We start from the raw sequence: 17,406 nt of genomic DNA on the forward strand, positions 1-17,406 counted from the left end.
AGTTCAAACTGTGCAGCACTGCTGACAGTGCTCTCGCCCAAGAGGGGCCAACTTCTCCTTAAAGGGCCAGAGAGAAGACGTTTTGGGCTTTGCAGGCCTGGATGCACTACAACCCTGCCACTCTAGCCCCAAAGCATCCACAGCCTCCATGTACACAACGCAGGTGGTCACACTGCAATAAAACCTCATTTGCCAAAACAGGCGGCAAGAGGGGGCGGGGGTGTGCCCGGGGGGCTCAGTCGGGCAAGCCTCATACTCCTGGTTTCCACTCAGGTCGTGATCTCATGGCTCATGACATCGAGCCCCACATCTGGCCTCGGGCTGACAGTGTGGAGCCTGCTCAGGATTCTCTCTCTCCCTCTCTCTGCCCCTCCCCCGTGTGCCCGTGCTCCCTCTCACTCTCTCTCTCACAATAAACACATGAACTTCATTTAAAAAACTGGCAGCAGGCCAGATGCGGCCCGTGGGCCAAACCGGCCCCCCTGCTCTATCCAGCCCAGTGAAGCGTCATCTCCTGCCACCCTGACCCTCACCACCGCAGTCTTGCCTCTGCTCCCCCATCACCCTGCTGTTGTGCCTCTGCGCCTCTGCTCACACTCTTCCCTCTGCCTGGAACGTGATTTATCACCCTTCCTTTGTCTGGCGGAACAGCTCTTGTCCTTCAAGGTCCAGGCTGGTCTTCCGCTAACTGCCCCTCAAGGAGATTTAGTTTTCCTTCATCTGTATTTCTGAAGGCCTGAGACACGGGTCCCAGAGCTTTTTGTGTCCTCACAATTCCTGACACATATTAGGTGTTCACTGTTGAGGGAGGACGAGGGAGTAGATGAATTATTGAATAAAGGGAATTCCAAAAGCTGCAGTCGTTGTAAGTTCTGGGAAAAACTCAGAGGTGCAACCCACGGGGGCTCTCAATACCACAGGTCTCCAGCACAGAGCTCTGCTTACAGTACACACTCGGTTAACACGATCCATAAAAACACAGTATCCTGAAGCTAAAAGAGGCCTTGGAGAACATCAATGCGGTGGTTTTAACCAGTGTGTCGCTGGGTGTTAGGCTTGCTCCCCAAGGGGCTCCTCAAGGAGAAGAGAAAAGGGTGGAAGAGTGACAGGCTGGCTAATAAACCATTCTCTTCCTAGCCCCTGACTCCAGCCTCAGCCCAAGCTGTTCCTTATTTCATCCGCAAAAAGGTTTCTGTACTAAAAAAGAAAAAAATCTAGAGGATTCTAAAAACGCATGTTCTGTTTACAGCCTCCATTCTAAACCTGTACTGTTTCCTGATATATTCCTGTCCTGTTTCGCCGTATCTCCAGTATCTCTGGTTCCCAATGACCCCGGCACCTGTTGCCTGACAGTGCTTCTTAGAAGAATGTTCCCTTGACTGAAATCCCCAGTTTAGGAAGTATTACACGCAATCCTTGGAATAATGTCTATTTCCAGCTACTCTGGATAATAATCCAGGTGGTCCCTCCCAGCTCAAGGTCTGGGTCCCTACACTGGCACACAAGGCCAACTGTGTGATTTCAAAGGACTCAAGGAGGACCTGAGGAATCAATGCTGAGCAAGTTACAGGTGTGACTCATACCTGAGCTGTTGTACTATGTACGTGTCTGCTTCTCCACTAGACTATAAACTTCTTGAGATAGGAACTGAATCGTAGTCATAATAAAAGAAACTAATGTTTACTCCAGATACTGGAGTAAGTGTGAATATATATTGTGTAATATGAAGGGATCATATTCGGATCACACATTTCTAGGACTGGAATGTGCACGGAGATCAACCAGCTCCAAAACTGAAAGCAAAGCGACACAGTAGATTAACACTTCTTCATTCATTCAAGAAATATTTATTGAGTACCGGTGTTCCTGTACTGTCTAGAACCATGGATTCAGGGGTAGACTACACAAAGTCCTTGTTCTCAGGAGGCTTATATTCCAGTGGATGCACAATAAATAAATGGATACAACACATTAGATAACAAAAAGAATAAAGCACAGTGGGGGACAGGAGAAGGAAGCTACTTTATACAGGGCAGTCAAGGAAGGTCTCACTGAGGCAACATTTGAACAGAGACCTGAAGATCAAACCACATAGAACCAGGGGAAAAGTGTTCCACACGGAGGGAACGACAAACACAAAGGCCCTAAGGTAGCAACCCATCAGTTCAAGTGAGAAAAGCGAAGGGGTCGGGGAGCTGGAGCACAGTGAAAAAGAGGAAGGGGGGAGGAGGAAGAGGTGAGGTCAGAGAGGGAGCAGGGACCAGAGCAGCCGGCTCTGGGCCACTATAAGAACTTTGACTTTCAGCCAGAAACTCAAGATAATCAGTTCCTTAAAAACTCTAAATGAAAACAAGACATGTAGCTTTCACAAAAGCAATATGTAATCAACAAAGAAAACTTCATCTGCATGCCTTATCTGAAAACAGAATTTCCAGAGCTCAGGGTCGCTATTACTTATATGGAATCACAACATCTTTGCTTTACAAGAAATCGCAGTCATGTAGTCTGAGCTCTCAGTGTAACCAGTGGAAACTGAGGCCCAGAAAGAGCCTGCGGCCTGCCTGCTTGTACTACAGACCTGGTAGTAAACAGCACAGGTTTTCTGATGGTCTGGTCCGTGCTTCCCACCGGCTGGGATGTAGTGTGGGAAACAGCGTCACACGAGGGTCAAAGGACCTGGCTTCTGCCTCTGGCTCAGTCCTATGACTCAGCTACCATCACTCTGAGCAAGTCATGTCACTTGCCTGGGCATTACTTCTCTCACGGACAAAATGAGAAGCCCGAATAACGTGAACGCAAGATCCTTTTAAGTACTTAACGACAAAGTCCATGGTTCTGCTTTAAGCATACAGATTCTGTTTTTACTCTGTATCAGGCAGGAGGCCAAGCAGATTTCAAGTTGAATGTCAGGCCTAACAATTGGCTGCCTCGGCCACAGTGCTGCAAAGGATTCTGAGCCCTAAGATCTACTAGGAAATTAGCACTGGCCTCCACGGTCACAGGGAGGAAGAGAGAGGAACAGATGCCTGCTTGCCACACATGTGCCGTTGCTGATAAGAGTGCCACCTTAACCAGCAATGCTGCTGTCTCCACCACCGATGCCCTTAGTACCTGCACAGGATTTTCACGGATTCCTCTGTGAACTTTCTTGGTTCCCTTTTGTGAGAAAGAAAGGCAAGCACAGGAAAGCTAAACGGTTTGGGGAATATAGCTTAGAGCCACTGATGAAAACATCTGAATGGCCTACATGGGGTGAAGGCGGGGGGCAAAGGGGGAACTAATGATCAGTATGGTTCCCTATGATACATAGTCTCAGAAGATGCCAGTAATTAGCCTATGAGTTCAGAAGGGTATGATCATACCCATGTGATAGAAGTGAAAAATGAGACTCAGGTAAGAGGACTTGCCCAAGTCACCCAGTTCTACGGAGCAGAACCCAGATCTTAAGCTACGTCTTCTGAATCCAGGCCCCAGAGCTCTGTCCACTCCCAAGGTCCCCCACACTCGCCTCACAATCTAAATGAGTTAGCGAGGTTCCCCCCGCAAAGTGGCACACTCATCATTATTGAGAGTTTTTCAGCTACAACAAGTACCACATCCCGAGATAGGAATGTTATTACTACTGTCTGTAATTTAATGGGTAGACAGGCATTGAGTATACATGAATTCAACAAAATTGAGCATAAAAGTTAAATACTTAAAGGAATGATGACGAAACCAGCCTATGGGGTAAATTAAAAATCTAGTTTCAATACAGTTTTACTGATCTTGATAATACCTCTAGGACAATTCAGAAAGATGGAAAACTGACATCAGGAATGAGAAGAACTAGAGTTGGCCGGCAACGTGCATCTTAGAAACGATCACAAGTGCTTCGAGGAAGGCATTCAATGAGAGATGTTACTATCACCTGCTACCGTTCCTTAGGTCTGACGACCAGAGCTAACCCCGAACCAGAGTACGTGCTCCTGGTATTGACCAGACTTTGACGTATAAACAATCCAGGACAAACAAAACAACAGCCCGCCTTCTGACACATCTGATTGTGGCAGGAGTACAGGACACCCCCTCACCTGCTCTATACTAAATCTGGGGGGAAGAGGGTGTAGGGGGAATGGTTGCAAGAACAGGAGGTAATACACCAAGCAACTACAACATAAAATCAAAATTCCTCAAAAGAATGCAAAAAAAAAAAAAAAAAAATGCATGTTTTCCCTATGTCAGGAAGGGCAGGAGTCCTGAACAATGCAGCCTATGTCCCCACTTAACTGACTCTCCAAGCCTTAACACCTACTCACATCTTCAAATCTCAGAAATGGAACACCCAATGGCGTGCAACCAAACCCTCTCAAACATCTCTGACAAGCAGTCATCCCTCTGTTTAATTACCTCCAGTGACAGGAAATTCAGCAGCCTGGGGTCCTGTTACTGTCCCTGAGGCTCATTAATTCAAAAGCCTAAAGCACATTCCTATCCCTCGGGAAAAGGCCGAAGGCCTAACCTCAATAAGGGTTCCATCCTAACTGTGCGTCTTGTCCCCACCACCTGCGTATCTCCTACTCCTGAACACGATCCAAAATCAGCACGGTGTTAATAAATCAGTGATTTCAGGGGCGCCTGGGTGGCTCAGTCGGTTAAGCGTCCGACTTCAGCCCGGGTCACGATCTTGCGGTCCATGAGTTCGAGCCCCACGTCAGGCTCTGGGCTGATGGCTCAGAGCCTGGAGCCTGCTTCTGATTCTGTGTCTCCCTCTCTCTCTGCCCCTCCCCCATTCATGCTCCGTCTCTCTCTGTCTCAAAAATAAATAAACGTTAAAAAAAAATTTTTTTTTTAAATAAATCAGTGATTTCAGAGTTAGAAAGGGCCCGCCCAAAACCCAAAACGGTGACCTTCACAGATAACAACTCCACATGAGGAACCTCAGGAAGAGCCTGGACCAAACTGGGGGGAGGCAGAGGGAGAACGTCCTAGTGTCCTTTCCTCTCATTTCAACCTGAGAAGCCCCTCTTCTGATCTGCTATAAATAGGGGATCAAAGCAGTTTAAAAGTCTTCTGCCGTTTGAAGGGGGAAAAAGGGGGCACATTTACAGGTAGATAAACTAAAGCCACAAAATTTGCTTCATAACCTCGTACAGCTAATAGTTGCAGCGTTAAGACAACCACCTGGTCTCTTGGCCACTTCTCTAGTACTCTCTACCACATAACATCTGTCTGCCTGCAGAGCAAAGTTCCCACATTCCAGCCACACTCACATGCTTATCAAAACAATTCAATAGCATTGCAAAGTGGCATATTCCTCACTCACTGGAGGTCAGACAGTATAAGTTCCTCCAGAAAAAATCTGAAATGTCATTACCGCCTAATTTGTATGTGATTTAACACGTAGACGCGCACTGAGCACACATAAACTGAGCGTAAACGTTCCCTATTTGCACATCTTTGTGCGTCTCTTCTCTTGAGATGCCATTCTCCACCTTCTGACACTGGAACCATCTACTCCTCTTTCAAGATTTGTTTCAGGCATCATCGACTCTCCAAAGCCTTTCTTTGCCCTCAGGGAGAACTGACCACATCCTCCTCTGTACCCTGCACAGTATCTATGAGGCTGTAGGATACTTGTTTTGTGACCGTCTCCTCCACCATTCCTTTTAAATTGTGTCACTGTAACAAAGCAGGTGCTTAATAGATGTCTACTGATGGACTACCTGTATTCACCTGGCCCAATCCCCCTTCTGACCCTTGATTAAGCTGCCACACATTAATTCATGCATTTAGAGATTCATTTAAAACTATCTTGAGTGTCTACAAAGGACCAGGCATCGATCTGATCGGACTGCATGCCAAAGAGAAGTGGATTCACTGTGCAATTCATGAAGTTTAACTTTCAGGACCCCTCACCTGCCCCTTCCAAAGCTCCGAACCTCTTCTTGTGCTTCGGTATTTTTAGTTCTTAAAGGGGACAGACAGAATCGTATAAGCTTCAAGCTCCACGTACACCAGATCCACCTTTGGTGCCAACGATACAACAGTGAACAGGGCAAAATATTCTCTCTCCACTTAGAGAGTTTCCTGTTCAGTGTGGAAGACAAGACAACCATTTGTCCACTCATTCATTTATTCAAAAGCCATTTACTCAACAGTGCTAGGAGTCGGGCACTGGAGATTCTGAGGTCACTGCTCAAGAAGTTTTCCGCTCTCCTGAAGGAAAGCCTGCTGTGTTCAGGAAAGAGAAAGGAGTTTAGAGGACTGTAACAGAGTGTTTGTGAAAGATTATCCTAAACCTAAACAGTATCCTATCCTAAACAGTATCAAGACTGGTCCCTACTGATCACTAGCTTGGGCCCTTAACCGATAGTGGGAGGCAAGAAGAAGAGAGAGGTCAGGTGAATGTGATCTTTGATCTCACTGAGCCGGGAAGGGGAAGAGGAGGGGAAAGGGGAAGGAGAGAGGGACGAGACGAGCAAACTGAAGAGGCGAATACACTGTGGTCGGTGCTGCGACAGAAAAGCAAAGGCCTGTGGGGAAGTGTCTCCGGAGTCCAAGTCCGCAGAGACGGCGGGCTCAATACCTCGCAAGGCAGCCCGAGAACTCTGCGGACAAGAGATTTTCGAGTTCCCCAACATGCCTTCCCATCCCTCGAAACGAGGCTGTTCCTTTCCCAAGACAGCTGTCGGCTCTCCGGTCCCCCACTCCAGACGGCTTTCTCCAGGCTACTCCTTCACACAGCGACTATCGGCCAGGGGCCGGTTTGGGGTCTGGGGTCCACGTCGCGGGTCCGCCCCCCTCGCCAGCCCGCCGTTTCCATAGCAACCAGCTCACCACTTCCCGCGCCCGGCTGGAGAAGTCGCTCTTGGGCCGGGGGCTCCGGCGGAACAGCTCGTCGCGGCTGCCGTCAGCCCCGCCGCCCACCGCCACTCCCAGGGCTTTGTTGCGCGTCTTCACGGTCTTGACGCTGGCCCGGAACAGCAGCGTGATATCCACCGCCATGGCGACCCACACCCCCGACCCCCTTCCCGGCCGGCCCACGTCAGCAGTTTGCGACGGCGGCGTGCGCCCTCCCGGCCGCCGGGGGACCGGTCCGTTTCCGCACGCCTCCCCCCCACGCCCGGCGCCAGCGCGAGGCGAGAAGAAAGGTTCCGGCCTCCGCGGGGTGACCGCGGCAAGAGGAGAAAGGTTCCGGGCTCTGCCCGCGCGCGACCGCAGCGGCCTGGATCCTGCGGCGCGCGCCCCCGCGCCCTCTTCGCCTCCCGGCAAAGCTCGAAGGGCTTGGCCGCAGGGAGAGGTCCCGCTTGGGGCGGACGGGCCGAGGGAGCGAGAGGATCGAGAAGCCAGAAGACTGGCTCCCCTCTCTGGGCTCTTCCACTGGCTAGGCCGGCCGCGCGCGCGCGCGCGCGCGGGGGACCTGGGTCTGGGGCGCCCTGGAGGCAACCCAGCCTGACCCTTGACCTCAAGGACTCACCTTGCGGGGGACAGAAGCACGTGCATGGTGACTTCCCGGATGCAATGAGTGCTAGGGTAGAGCAGGTGTGCAAGGCATAGAGCCAGAGGCCAAAGGCCTTTATTTTTCAGCCTGCAGCCTCCTGATCCGTAAAATTACACGGCAGCACCTTGCTCAGTGTTACTGTGACCATCGAAGGAGGTAACACGTGTAAAGTTTTGGCGTGGCTTGGCTAGGATTCGCCAATAAAAGTTATCAATGCTGTTAATGCTGTTTTCATTCTTGTTATTATTTATGGTAGGGAAGGGTAGAAGAGGTGTCATTCAGAGCAGGTCGATTTGAAGGACGGGAAGGAACTTTATCAAATAGAGACCAGGGCGGAAGTGTCCCCAGTTTCTGTGCATCCTTGATGCACGGTTTTTAAATACCCTCTTAAATCATAGTTATTTAAAAAAAAAAATTTTTTTTAATGTTTATTTTTGAGAGAGAGCGTGAGTGGGGGAGGGACAGAGAGAGAGGGAGACACACAAACCCGGGCAGGCTCCATCCAGGCTCTGAGCTGTCAGCACAGAGGCGGCGGGGGGTCTCAAACCCACTAACGGTGAGATCACGACCTGAGCTGAAGTCTGGTGCTTAACCCACTGAGCCACCCAGGTGCCCCCATAGAAATTTAATTTAAATGCAAGTTAACCAATGAGTTCATCCTACATCCAGGCTCAAGGTTGAGATTTCATTCACCAGCTCATTGCTTTGTTCGTTTGTTTACTTTCTGAAGACGATGCCCAACTAGAATGTGTGAAAACAGTGGTTGACACAGCAGGGTCAGCAAGGTAGAAATTAGCTTTGGGACACCAAGCTGCTCTTTCCACTATCCTTCCCTCACACGTGGCCCACGGTTGGGTTTTCCAGAAGCGGTGGGACTTGTCACATGGCGAAAACGTTGAACGCTCAACAGCTGCCTTGTATTAAGCCAGACTTTAAAGAGGCTTGCAAAAAACAAAACCGTGCCGTTCCCACTCAGGTTTTTTGTTTCTGAAATGTATTCTTTCGCAAAAGGATCTCATTTATGCTAATATGGAATGGATTTGTTTTTGTTTCAAAGAATGGTATAGGTTTTTGTTTTAATTTCTAATGTGGTAAATACCGATAAAGCCCATGGAAACAAAGTTTATTTAGGGTTCGCAATAATGTTTAAGTGTGGAAAGGCTTTCTGAGACCAAAAGTTTGTTTCAAATAAGTTTGTGAGAAATCGATGTCATGTGTACCTGAAAGGAGGAGGGAAAATGTTATTTAAAACCCCAACTGTAGCCATTTCAGCCTTCCTGTATGAGGAAAATAAATTTCCATAGAGCTTTCTTACACCCACGTAGTAGGAGAAAATGAGAAATTACTAAATCTCTGCCAATGATTCTGTATTGCATAAATGGCCCTTTGTTTTATGGAGACATTAATGAATCTTTGGCTATGCAAAGGCAAGCCTGGGGCAGAGTAGAAGGAAAGAGAATTAAATCGCTCTGCATAATAAAGTGAACGGGATTGAATTAAGGGAAAGCTGGGGAAGCCAGAATCCTAGGGGGAGGCCTGGAAAGGAAAAAGTGGTTCCTTGGGAGGGATTTTCCAGTGGGAGGGGCTGGGCTACATCAAACCTTCAGTGAGTAGTGCTTTGTATGAGTAGTAAGTTGGGGACAGTTGGCTTTTGTGGGGGCAGGGAAGGTGGGGACAAAGGTCTAAGTTTCCTGTCTGCACCTGCAAGAGCAGAGAAGATTGCGGAGATGACACCCAAATGAGCTCAAAACATCAGGCACTAAAACCACAAGTGACTACAAGTGCATACAATTCATAGAAAAGTCACAGTGATCTTGAGGCTATGGGGCTTATGGGATAATGAGATTTCACTGACGTGTTTTCGTTTTGGGGGGGTGCTTTTTTGCTCTTTTAACCTCAAAGAGCAAGGTGACTTCAGGTTGACAATAACGAGAAGCTGAGAGGCAAGCTGAGAGGGAAAAAAGGAAGAACAGAATGTCATGGGAATAAACCGCAAGTTGTCCAGTTTGATGTAGTACGTACATTATGTCTCATAAGTAGTATGGTTCGTTCATTAGGTCAGGCACCTTTTTCTTTTTTAAAAAAAATCTTTTTAACATTTATTCATTTTTGAGAGTGAGAGAGACAGAGCATGAGGGGGGAGGGGCAGAGAGAGAGGGAGACACAGAATCCGAAGCAGGCTCCAGGCTCTGAGCTGTCAGCACAGGGCCCGACACGGGGCTCGAACTCACCAACTGTGAGATCATGGCCTGAGCCAAAGTCAGACGCTCAACCGACTGAGCCACCCAGGTGACCCAAGGCACTTTTGTCTTAAAAAACAACAACAACAACAAACAGTGAGACATATTGGAATCCTTGAATGCAGCTTCCTATAACAGCACCCTCCACACAATCAGATAGATGTAGACAATCTTAGAATCATCTAGGGACTCATAGAAGTCATTAAATGCAGCCTCCATCAAGTGCGGGGGATATTGCACATCCAAATGCCCACCCCATGATAGACGTGCTGTGTGTGAGAAAATAGACTTCTGTTGTTAGCCACTGGGATTTTGTCATTGTGACATCCTCTAGAGAGGTTGGTTTTAAAGCCCCACTACCTGAGGAAAGATGGTAAGTAGGCGTTTGTCATATGGAGTGTGAATTCTTGCAGGGTACTATGGGGAGACCAGAGTTTTCTGGGTTCATCGGACCATGGACTTGCCACAACCATACAGTAACTGAAGACCCTCTGTGGAAGTTTGTTTTATGGTTCACTCATATTCATGGCCCCTCCCTCGGGGAGGATTACAGCTCCTTGACCTATTTATTGATGACTATCTTGGCCAGGTGATTCCATTTTGCCATTTCAAGTGACACGTGTTACAAATTTAGGAGATAACGTGTGGTTCACCGTGCTCTCTTTCCCCTCTGCCATGATGACCCATGACGTTTCAATGTTTCATCAGCCTAGGTCCCTGGGTAAAGATGACACTGGGGCACAGCCAGCCAAGGAAGTGTGCTGGCTTTGAGAAGTCAACTTTTGTTCTTATTGTCGATGGAGATTTGTGGTTTGTTGTTGATACAGAATAATTAGCCTATCCTGATTGATACAACCCGTATCCAGACTCTGCCCAAACAAGTCTGTTGGATGCATTTTACAAAGTTATCTCCCAGTGGGTAAAAGGTGGAGAGAAAGGACTTCTAGATTACGCCTATACCTAATCAATAGCGTTAGAGTAACAGAAACCCTGGAGGACTCACCATGCCACGGTAGAATTCACACTGAAGAGAGCATTTGGAGAACTTCAAATTAGGAAGTGGACTTTATTTTATTTATTTATTTTTAATGTTTATTCATTTTTGAGAGACAGAAAGAGAGAGAGAGAGAGAGAGAGTGGGGGGGGGGTGCAGAGAAAGAGGGAGACACAGAATCAGAAGCAGGCTCCAGGCTCTGAGCTGTCAGCATAGAGCCCGATGCGGGGCTTAAACCCACAAACCGAGAGATCAGGACCTGAGCGGAAGTCAGACACTTAACCGCCTGAGCCACCCAGGTGCCCCGGAAGTGTACTTTAAAAGAAAGTCATTATTCATTGGAAAAAGTTTTTTCTCATGGGTTCTAGAAAGGACCATGACTCTAGGGATGGGAAGCTCAAACAATAAACTTTTGTTCTCAAGAAAGAACCTAGCTGGGGCACCTGGGTGGCTCAGGCAGTTAAGCATCTGACTTCGAGTCAGGTCATGATCTCACAGCTCGTGGGTTTGAGCCCCACGTGGGGTTCTGTGCTGACAGCTCAGAGCCTGGGGCCTGCTTCGGATTCTGCGTCTCCCTCTCTCTCTCTCTGTCCCTCTCCCACTCATGCTCTGTCTCTCTCCAAAATAAACATTAAAAAAAGAGAGAAGAACCTAGCTAATAAATCAGGGTGATGGAGAAGTTGGAACCCTCGTATGGTATCGATGGGGATGTAAATTGGTGAAACCACTATGGAAAACAGTAGGGAGGGTCCTCAAAAAATTTAAAATAGAGCCACCATATAATCCAGCGATCCCATTCCTGGGTGTGTATCCAAAAGGATTGAAATCAGGAGCTCATAGCAGCATTATTTACAATCGCCCAGATTTGGAAGCAACCTAAATGTCCACTGATGGATGAATGGATCAAAACATGTGGTATATATGTCCAATGGAATATTCTTCAGCCTTATACTAGAAGGAAAACCTGCGATATGCAAGAACAGGGATTAACCTAGAGGACATTGTGTGCTGCGAAGTAAGCCATTTGCAGAAAGACAAATACTGCATGATTCCACTTGTATGAGGAATCTACAATAGTTAAAAAAAAGGGAAGAGTAGAAAAATGGTTGCCATGGACAGCAGGGGGGGGGGCGGGGGGAGGGGAAGGAATGGGGAATTGCTGATTGATGGATATAAAGTTTCAGTCAAGCAAGATGAATAAATTCTGGGGATCTGCTGTACAACATCGTGCCTGAGGTGAACACTGCTGTGCTTACACTTAAGAATCTGTTAAGTGACTACGTCTCATGTTACGCATTCTTACCACAATAAAAGGAAAATTAATTTAAACAACAACAACAACAACAACAAAAAAGGAGGATTTCTCCCAGGAGCTCTCTGTCACGAGCGTGCTGTGAAGGCACACCCACCAGTTGGGTCTTCCCACAATGCAGCCTTTATTCAATCATAAAGCAAGGCCAACATAATCAATAAAGCCACTTCGGGATTCCAAACTCGGTGGCGTTTCACCGCGCGTTAAACTCCGCTTCTTACGCGTCGCACGACACACAAGATAGAACGGGAGGTGGGTAGGAAATTAACGAACCAAACTCCAAGTCAGTCTGTGAGCGTGCGGTTGAATGAGGCCTCCGTCTGGTCCGGGGTCAGCTGTCTGCATTTATTGCTTATTATGTCCCAGCAGCCGAGGATCTCTGTTCTTTTCAGAGATCAATCAGGCAGAGCCTTCAGGGGCAGCTGCCTGTTTGAAGTGGTCAGACATTGAGGGGGTCAGTGTCTGAGGAGTCTGACAGTTCGCTGCTGAAATCCTCTCTTTTTAAAGGGATTTAATCAGCCTTGGGCCTCTGCAGACTTCCTCTGCTTCTGCTGGTTATCAGTTCTGAGCGTGTCATCAGCTGGTGTCCGTCTCGGCGTCATCTGGTAACCGCAATGCCCTTAGCCGCTGTGTCATTGCTTGACACAGGCCCCTGCTTGACATGAGGGACTCCATCTTGCCCTCTACACTCTCCCAGGAGAGAAAAAAGAGCGAGGGCAGGCAGGAGGCAAATACCGAACGCTGTTGTGGTCCAGCCCTTCTAGCGGCAGCCTCTGTCCCCCCTCCCCCAACCGGAGTGTATAAAAAAAGAGGGACCACATTCCTCATTCTCACCCAATTAATTACTGGCTTGGGTTCTGAGCCCCTCGCCCTGACCCACTGGCCTGTTTCCTCCTACTTTCTATCATCTCCCCCTGCCGTGAGGAGCTAAATGTTGGCCCCCAAAAGACAAGTCCACATCCTGATTTCCAGAACCCCTGAATGATTACATTATCTGGAAAAAGAATCTTTGCGGACGTAATCGAGGATCTTGAGATGGGGGGAATCATCCTAAATTATCCAGGCCAGCCCTAAATCTAATGGCAAGTTTCCTTATAAGAGACACACAGAAAAGAGGAAGTCATGGGAAGACAGAGGCAGAGATCTCTGTGTTTGGGGGCTAGTGAGATCCATGGGTTACCTGACTGGATCTCACTTTGTGGTCCTTCCCACCATCAGCAAGCGTCTTGGGAAAGATCCCTCCCCTTCTGACCCCCCAGGAGGCTCTCATAGTTTCCTGCTACAGGAATACTCCGTGCAGCTGGCAGTGAGTGCCGAACGTGATGTGCGTTGAGTCTGACGTTGGAAGCAGTAAGCTTCCCGAGACTGAGTTAAGACTCCTGTCAGGATCCCTTTACTCTCTTTCTTCAGGATGGTCCTCGGCTACCTAAAGATTGTGGAAGCTGAGAGTCACAGTCTGGGTGGGAATGGCGAGCCCGGACAGCAGGCAGAGACAGACGCCCCTCCACCGGAACCCCAGGAACCACACAGATGTGCACACACATGAACAAAAGGCGTCGGAAGAGAGAATGGGAAGTTAGTGCTCTGTTAACCCTCATCAGTATCTGACCTGTAGCCCCCGGACGCCGTAAGGCCTGCCCCAGCCTCAACTACATCACACATTCATCGTGAGCCTCTCTGGACAGTGATAACTGTGAATGTTTTAACACCTGAGAAATTTTTGTAGGGTACGTGAGGGGCCCTTATCAGATCTCTGAGTGATTTCTATTAAAAAAAAAAAAAAAAGTCCAGGGAGCAATGAGTAGAGCACAAGTAATCTGGGGCAAGTTACATCACCTCTCTGAGCCTTGTCTGAAAAATGGAGGAACGCGGCAACCTATTACCCACTGTTGATTCTATGAGCAGGGATTTCCTCCTAAATACCTTTTACACCTCCCAGTGGAGCCAGTATGAGTCATCCGGTTGTTGGGTAACAGCCACCAGTCTGCAATTTTTCAGTTGTTTGGAGCTGATCTATCGATGTTTCTGAGCTGAGGACGTTGGCTCCTTCGCAAATATCTGTGGGGCGCAGAGAATGGATGAGGGGTCTGTTCTGCAAACTTGGGCCTCGTCTCAGAGGAGAGCTAGAAATTAGAATGCTACCAGACCTCTTTCCATCTCTCTCTGCCTCTCTCTCCCTCAGTCTAATTATCTCTGCAAACCATCATTCTCTGCTTCTTAGTTCATGTGACCGATCGTGGGTCTCCCTCACCCCCAGCTGAGTTTTATATGTCGTGCTTCTAGTCTCAGCTGTATCAATCCCCAACCCAGATTCTGAGCATGCAAACAAAAACGAGTCCAGCTTGGGACACACATCTACCCCTGGTTCAATCATCTGAGACTCAGCACCCAGGGTCACATGGTTCAGACATGGTTATCAGGACAGGCTCCACTGGTTGGAGACTTTGGGGGGTATAATAGCTTCCTGCGGCTGCTGTAACAAATCATCACAACCTCACTAGCTTAAAACAATGCAAATTTGCTGTGTTACAGTTCTAGAGGTCAAAATTCCAAAACGGGTCTCACTGGACTAAAGCCAAGGTGTGGACAGGGCTGCATTTCTTTTTGAAGGTCCCAGGGGATAGTCCAATTCTCTGCCTTCTCCAGTTTCTAGAAGCTGCCCACATTCCTTGGCTGGTGGCCCCTTCCTCCATCTTCAGAGCCAGCGATGGCTCGTGGGGTCTTTCTCATTCTGCCTCAGTCTGACAGTGCTCCTCCCGCCTCCCTTGTCCAATTTAATTTTTTTTAATGTTTATTTTTGAGAGAGAGACAGACTGAGAGCGGGGTTGGGGGGTGGTGAGCAGAAAGAGGGAGACACAGAATCTGAAACAGGCTCCAGGCTCTGAGCTGTCAGCACAGAGCCCAACGCGGGGCTCGAGCCCACGAACCGCAAGATCATGACCTGAGCCGAAGTCGGAGGCTTCACCGACTGAGCCATCCAGGTACCCTGTCCCTCATCCGATATAAGGACCCTCGTGATGACATCGGGCCCGCCCAGATAACCCAGGATGACATCTCTATCTGAAGGCCAGCCGATTAACAACCTTAGCTCCATCTGCAAAGTCATTTCCCCTTGCCATGGGAGGTAACACACATGATATACTCACGGATACCAGGGACTAGGGTCTGGACACCTCTGGGGGGGCCATTATCCTGTCCCCTCCGGGGATGGGGGTAGCTCTGACAGAAAGGTGGGGGGGGGGGCTGTTGAACTGGGCAGATGCCCCTGGCTGTCTTCCTGGATGAACAGACACACCTGTTCTTTTCTATTTCCCAAACGATGTTTCTAGGCCTGCTCCTTAGAACACTCTCAGGTTCTACAGAAATAAGGGAAACATACCTGCCGCCCTTAAAGGACGGACTCTAGTAGCAACCCTTCAGATAGCCTCAGTACAAGCTAACTTTCCTCTGAAACCTAGCCCTTTCTAGCCCTCTGCCTAACCGGTTTCCGGGGACTCAACTTACAGCAGTGCAACCAATAGTTACCAGCACCGAAGTCCTCTTTACCTCACCCCCACCCCCAGGTTTGGAAATTGGTGCCACCTCTCCCCAGCCCTCACTTCACCCACCCCAGGAGTTTCATAAATCACCTCATAAAAACTCATTTACTGGCTTCCCCGACATAATGGCAAAACGAAACTGCTCGGTGCAGCCTCGGAAACCCCTTCTCGAAAACATATGCATCGTTTTACGGGCATGGCATCTTGGTGCCCAACCTGAATTTCTCCCGTCTTCGCTTTTCTGACAGTATCTTCTGTAATTAAGAAGACTGAATCCTCTCCTTTTTATTGGGTTGGACAGCAAATCGCAGAATAAATGCTTTGCCCTGCACTTTAAAAGGATTTAATAGGAAAATATTTTTCCTACATCCTGTTTCAAGGGGAAAATGTGATTTTAGGGGGACATTTTATAGTTCACAACAGGATATTGAAGGGCATTTGGTTTTGCTTAGTTTATTATGACTGTGTTTCTCTAGCATGAAGTGGTGTTTTTGCGATTATTTAGATAAGTCTGATTGAGGTAGGTAGATAGCATAGAATTATGGGAATTTAGGACTGAAAAGGGCCTCAAATATCATCCAGGCCAACTCTCCTCATACTTCAGATGGGAAAGCAAGTGACTTGTCCAAGATCACACATTAAGCTGGTGGGTAAAGTGAGGTTAGAGTCTTTGTCTGCCAACTATCCCCTGGCCCCCAGACCAATTTTGTTGTGAGAGCGGGGATGGAGGTAGGAGAGTGGCATTTATACAAAGGCTCACATATGAATCTGTAAGTGCTTTTGAATTTGACAACTGGGGTAATGAGTAAGTGTGGATTTGTGTATGTCTCATCCGTCCATCCATCCAGTCATGCAGCCCTATTCCAAACACCTTTTGAGTGTCTACTCAGTAAGTGACACTGTGTTTAATGCTGAAAATACACAAACCAGTCTGAGGTCCCTACCCTGGAACAGGTCAAAGCCTAACGGCACAGACATATTGACATAGAAAACTATAAGTAAACGTAGTAAGTCCAATAATGGCGTTTGCTGCTTTTATTTATTTCTTTTTATTATTTTGTTTGTTTGTCTTCAAGAGAGAAAGCACGAGCAGGGGAGAGGGGCAGAGGGAGAGAGAGACAATCTCAAGCAAGCTCCACACTCAGCATGGAGCCCAGGAGGGCTTAATCCCATGACCCTGGGATCATGACCTGAGCCAAAATCAAAAGTCAGAAACGCAACCACCTCAGCCACCCAGGAGCCGCACGTGTTGTTTTTAAATGACATCGCCGGAGAATACAATGTTTTAAACTTTATGTATTACTAGCCTCCTCTCCGGGGACAAGAAAAGATCAGCAGGAAGTAGGCTGAGTCAGAGAGCCCCAGGTTCAAATCCCAGTCGGTTACTTATTAGCAGTGAGGTCTTTGGAAGATACTTCTGTATCTATGAATTAAAGATAAAAATATCCATCCAACAGGGTTGTTGTAAGCGTTAAATGAGAAGATCTATATGAAATGCGTAACACAGCATGTGGCACAGAGCTACTGATGAAAATATAGCCCTTGCAGCAGCGAGGAGGTTGAGGTTGGTGATAGATTAAACTCCACAGCTGGTGGTGCTGGGATAGCCGTAGGTGCTAGAAAGCCCTCTTCAAATATTGGCAGGAGCCTTCTTTACTTTTGGGTCTCGGCCTCACCAGTGAAAGTGTGCTGTTAGAGCGAAAGCTGAGACGGTACCTTGGCTCGATGTCGGAACTGAAGGAAGCCTTTAGAAAATAATTGGCTACCCTGGTTTGGGTCAGCCTCAGAGAATGTTTCTGGGAGCTGGAGTATTTATTCTGGAGGAGAGAAGAAGAGTC

At 48.0% G+C, this 17,406-nt stretch overlaps 1 protein-coding gene across 4 annotated transcripts in view; it reads right to left on the bottom strand.

Moving 5' to 3' along the window:
• Positions 1 to 7,110, bottom strand: part of STX18 (syntaxin 18) — a 128,208-nt gene extending 121,098 nt beyond the window's left edge. Inside the window, exon 1 of one of the 4 annotated variants that reach the window (XM_027034744.2) lies at positions 6,820 to 7,110. In XM_027034744.2, the coding sequence (XP_026890545.1) occupies positions 6,820 to 6,987 (168 nt within the window). In that variant the 5' untranslated portion in view covers positions 6,988 to 7,110. The remainder of the gene's footprint in view (positions 1 to 6,819) is intronic. The other 3 variants (XM_027034674.2, XM_027034924.2, XM_027035240.2) reach the window with 3 other exon arrangements.
• Positions 7,111 to 17,406: the final 10,296 nt, after the last annotated feature.

The sequence above is a fragment of the Acinonyx jubatus genome, chromosome B1 (genome assembly GCF_027475565.1).
Source record: "Acinonyx jubatus isolate Ajub_Pintada_27869175 chromosome B1, VMU_Ajub_asm_v1.0, whole genome shotgun sequence".
In the NCBI taxonomy this organism is placed as follows: Eukaryota; Metazoa; Chordata; class Mammalia; order Carnivora; family Felidae; genus Acinonyx; species Acinonyx jubatus.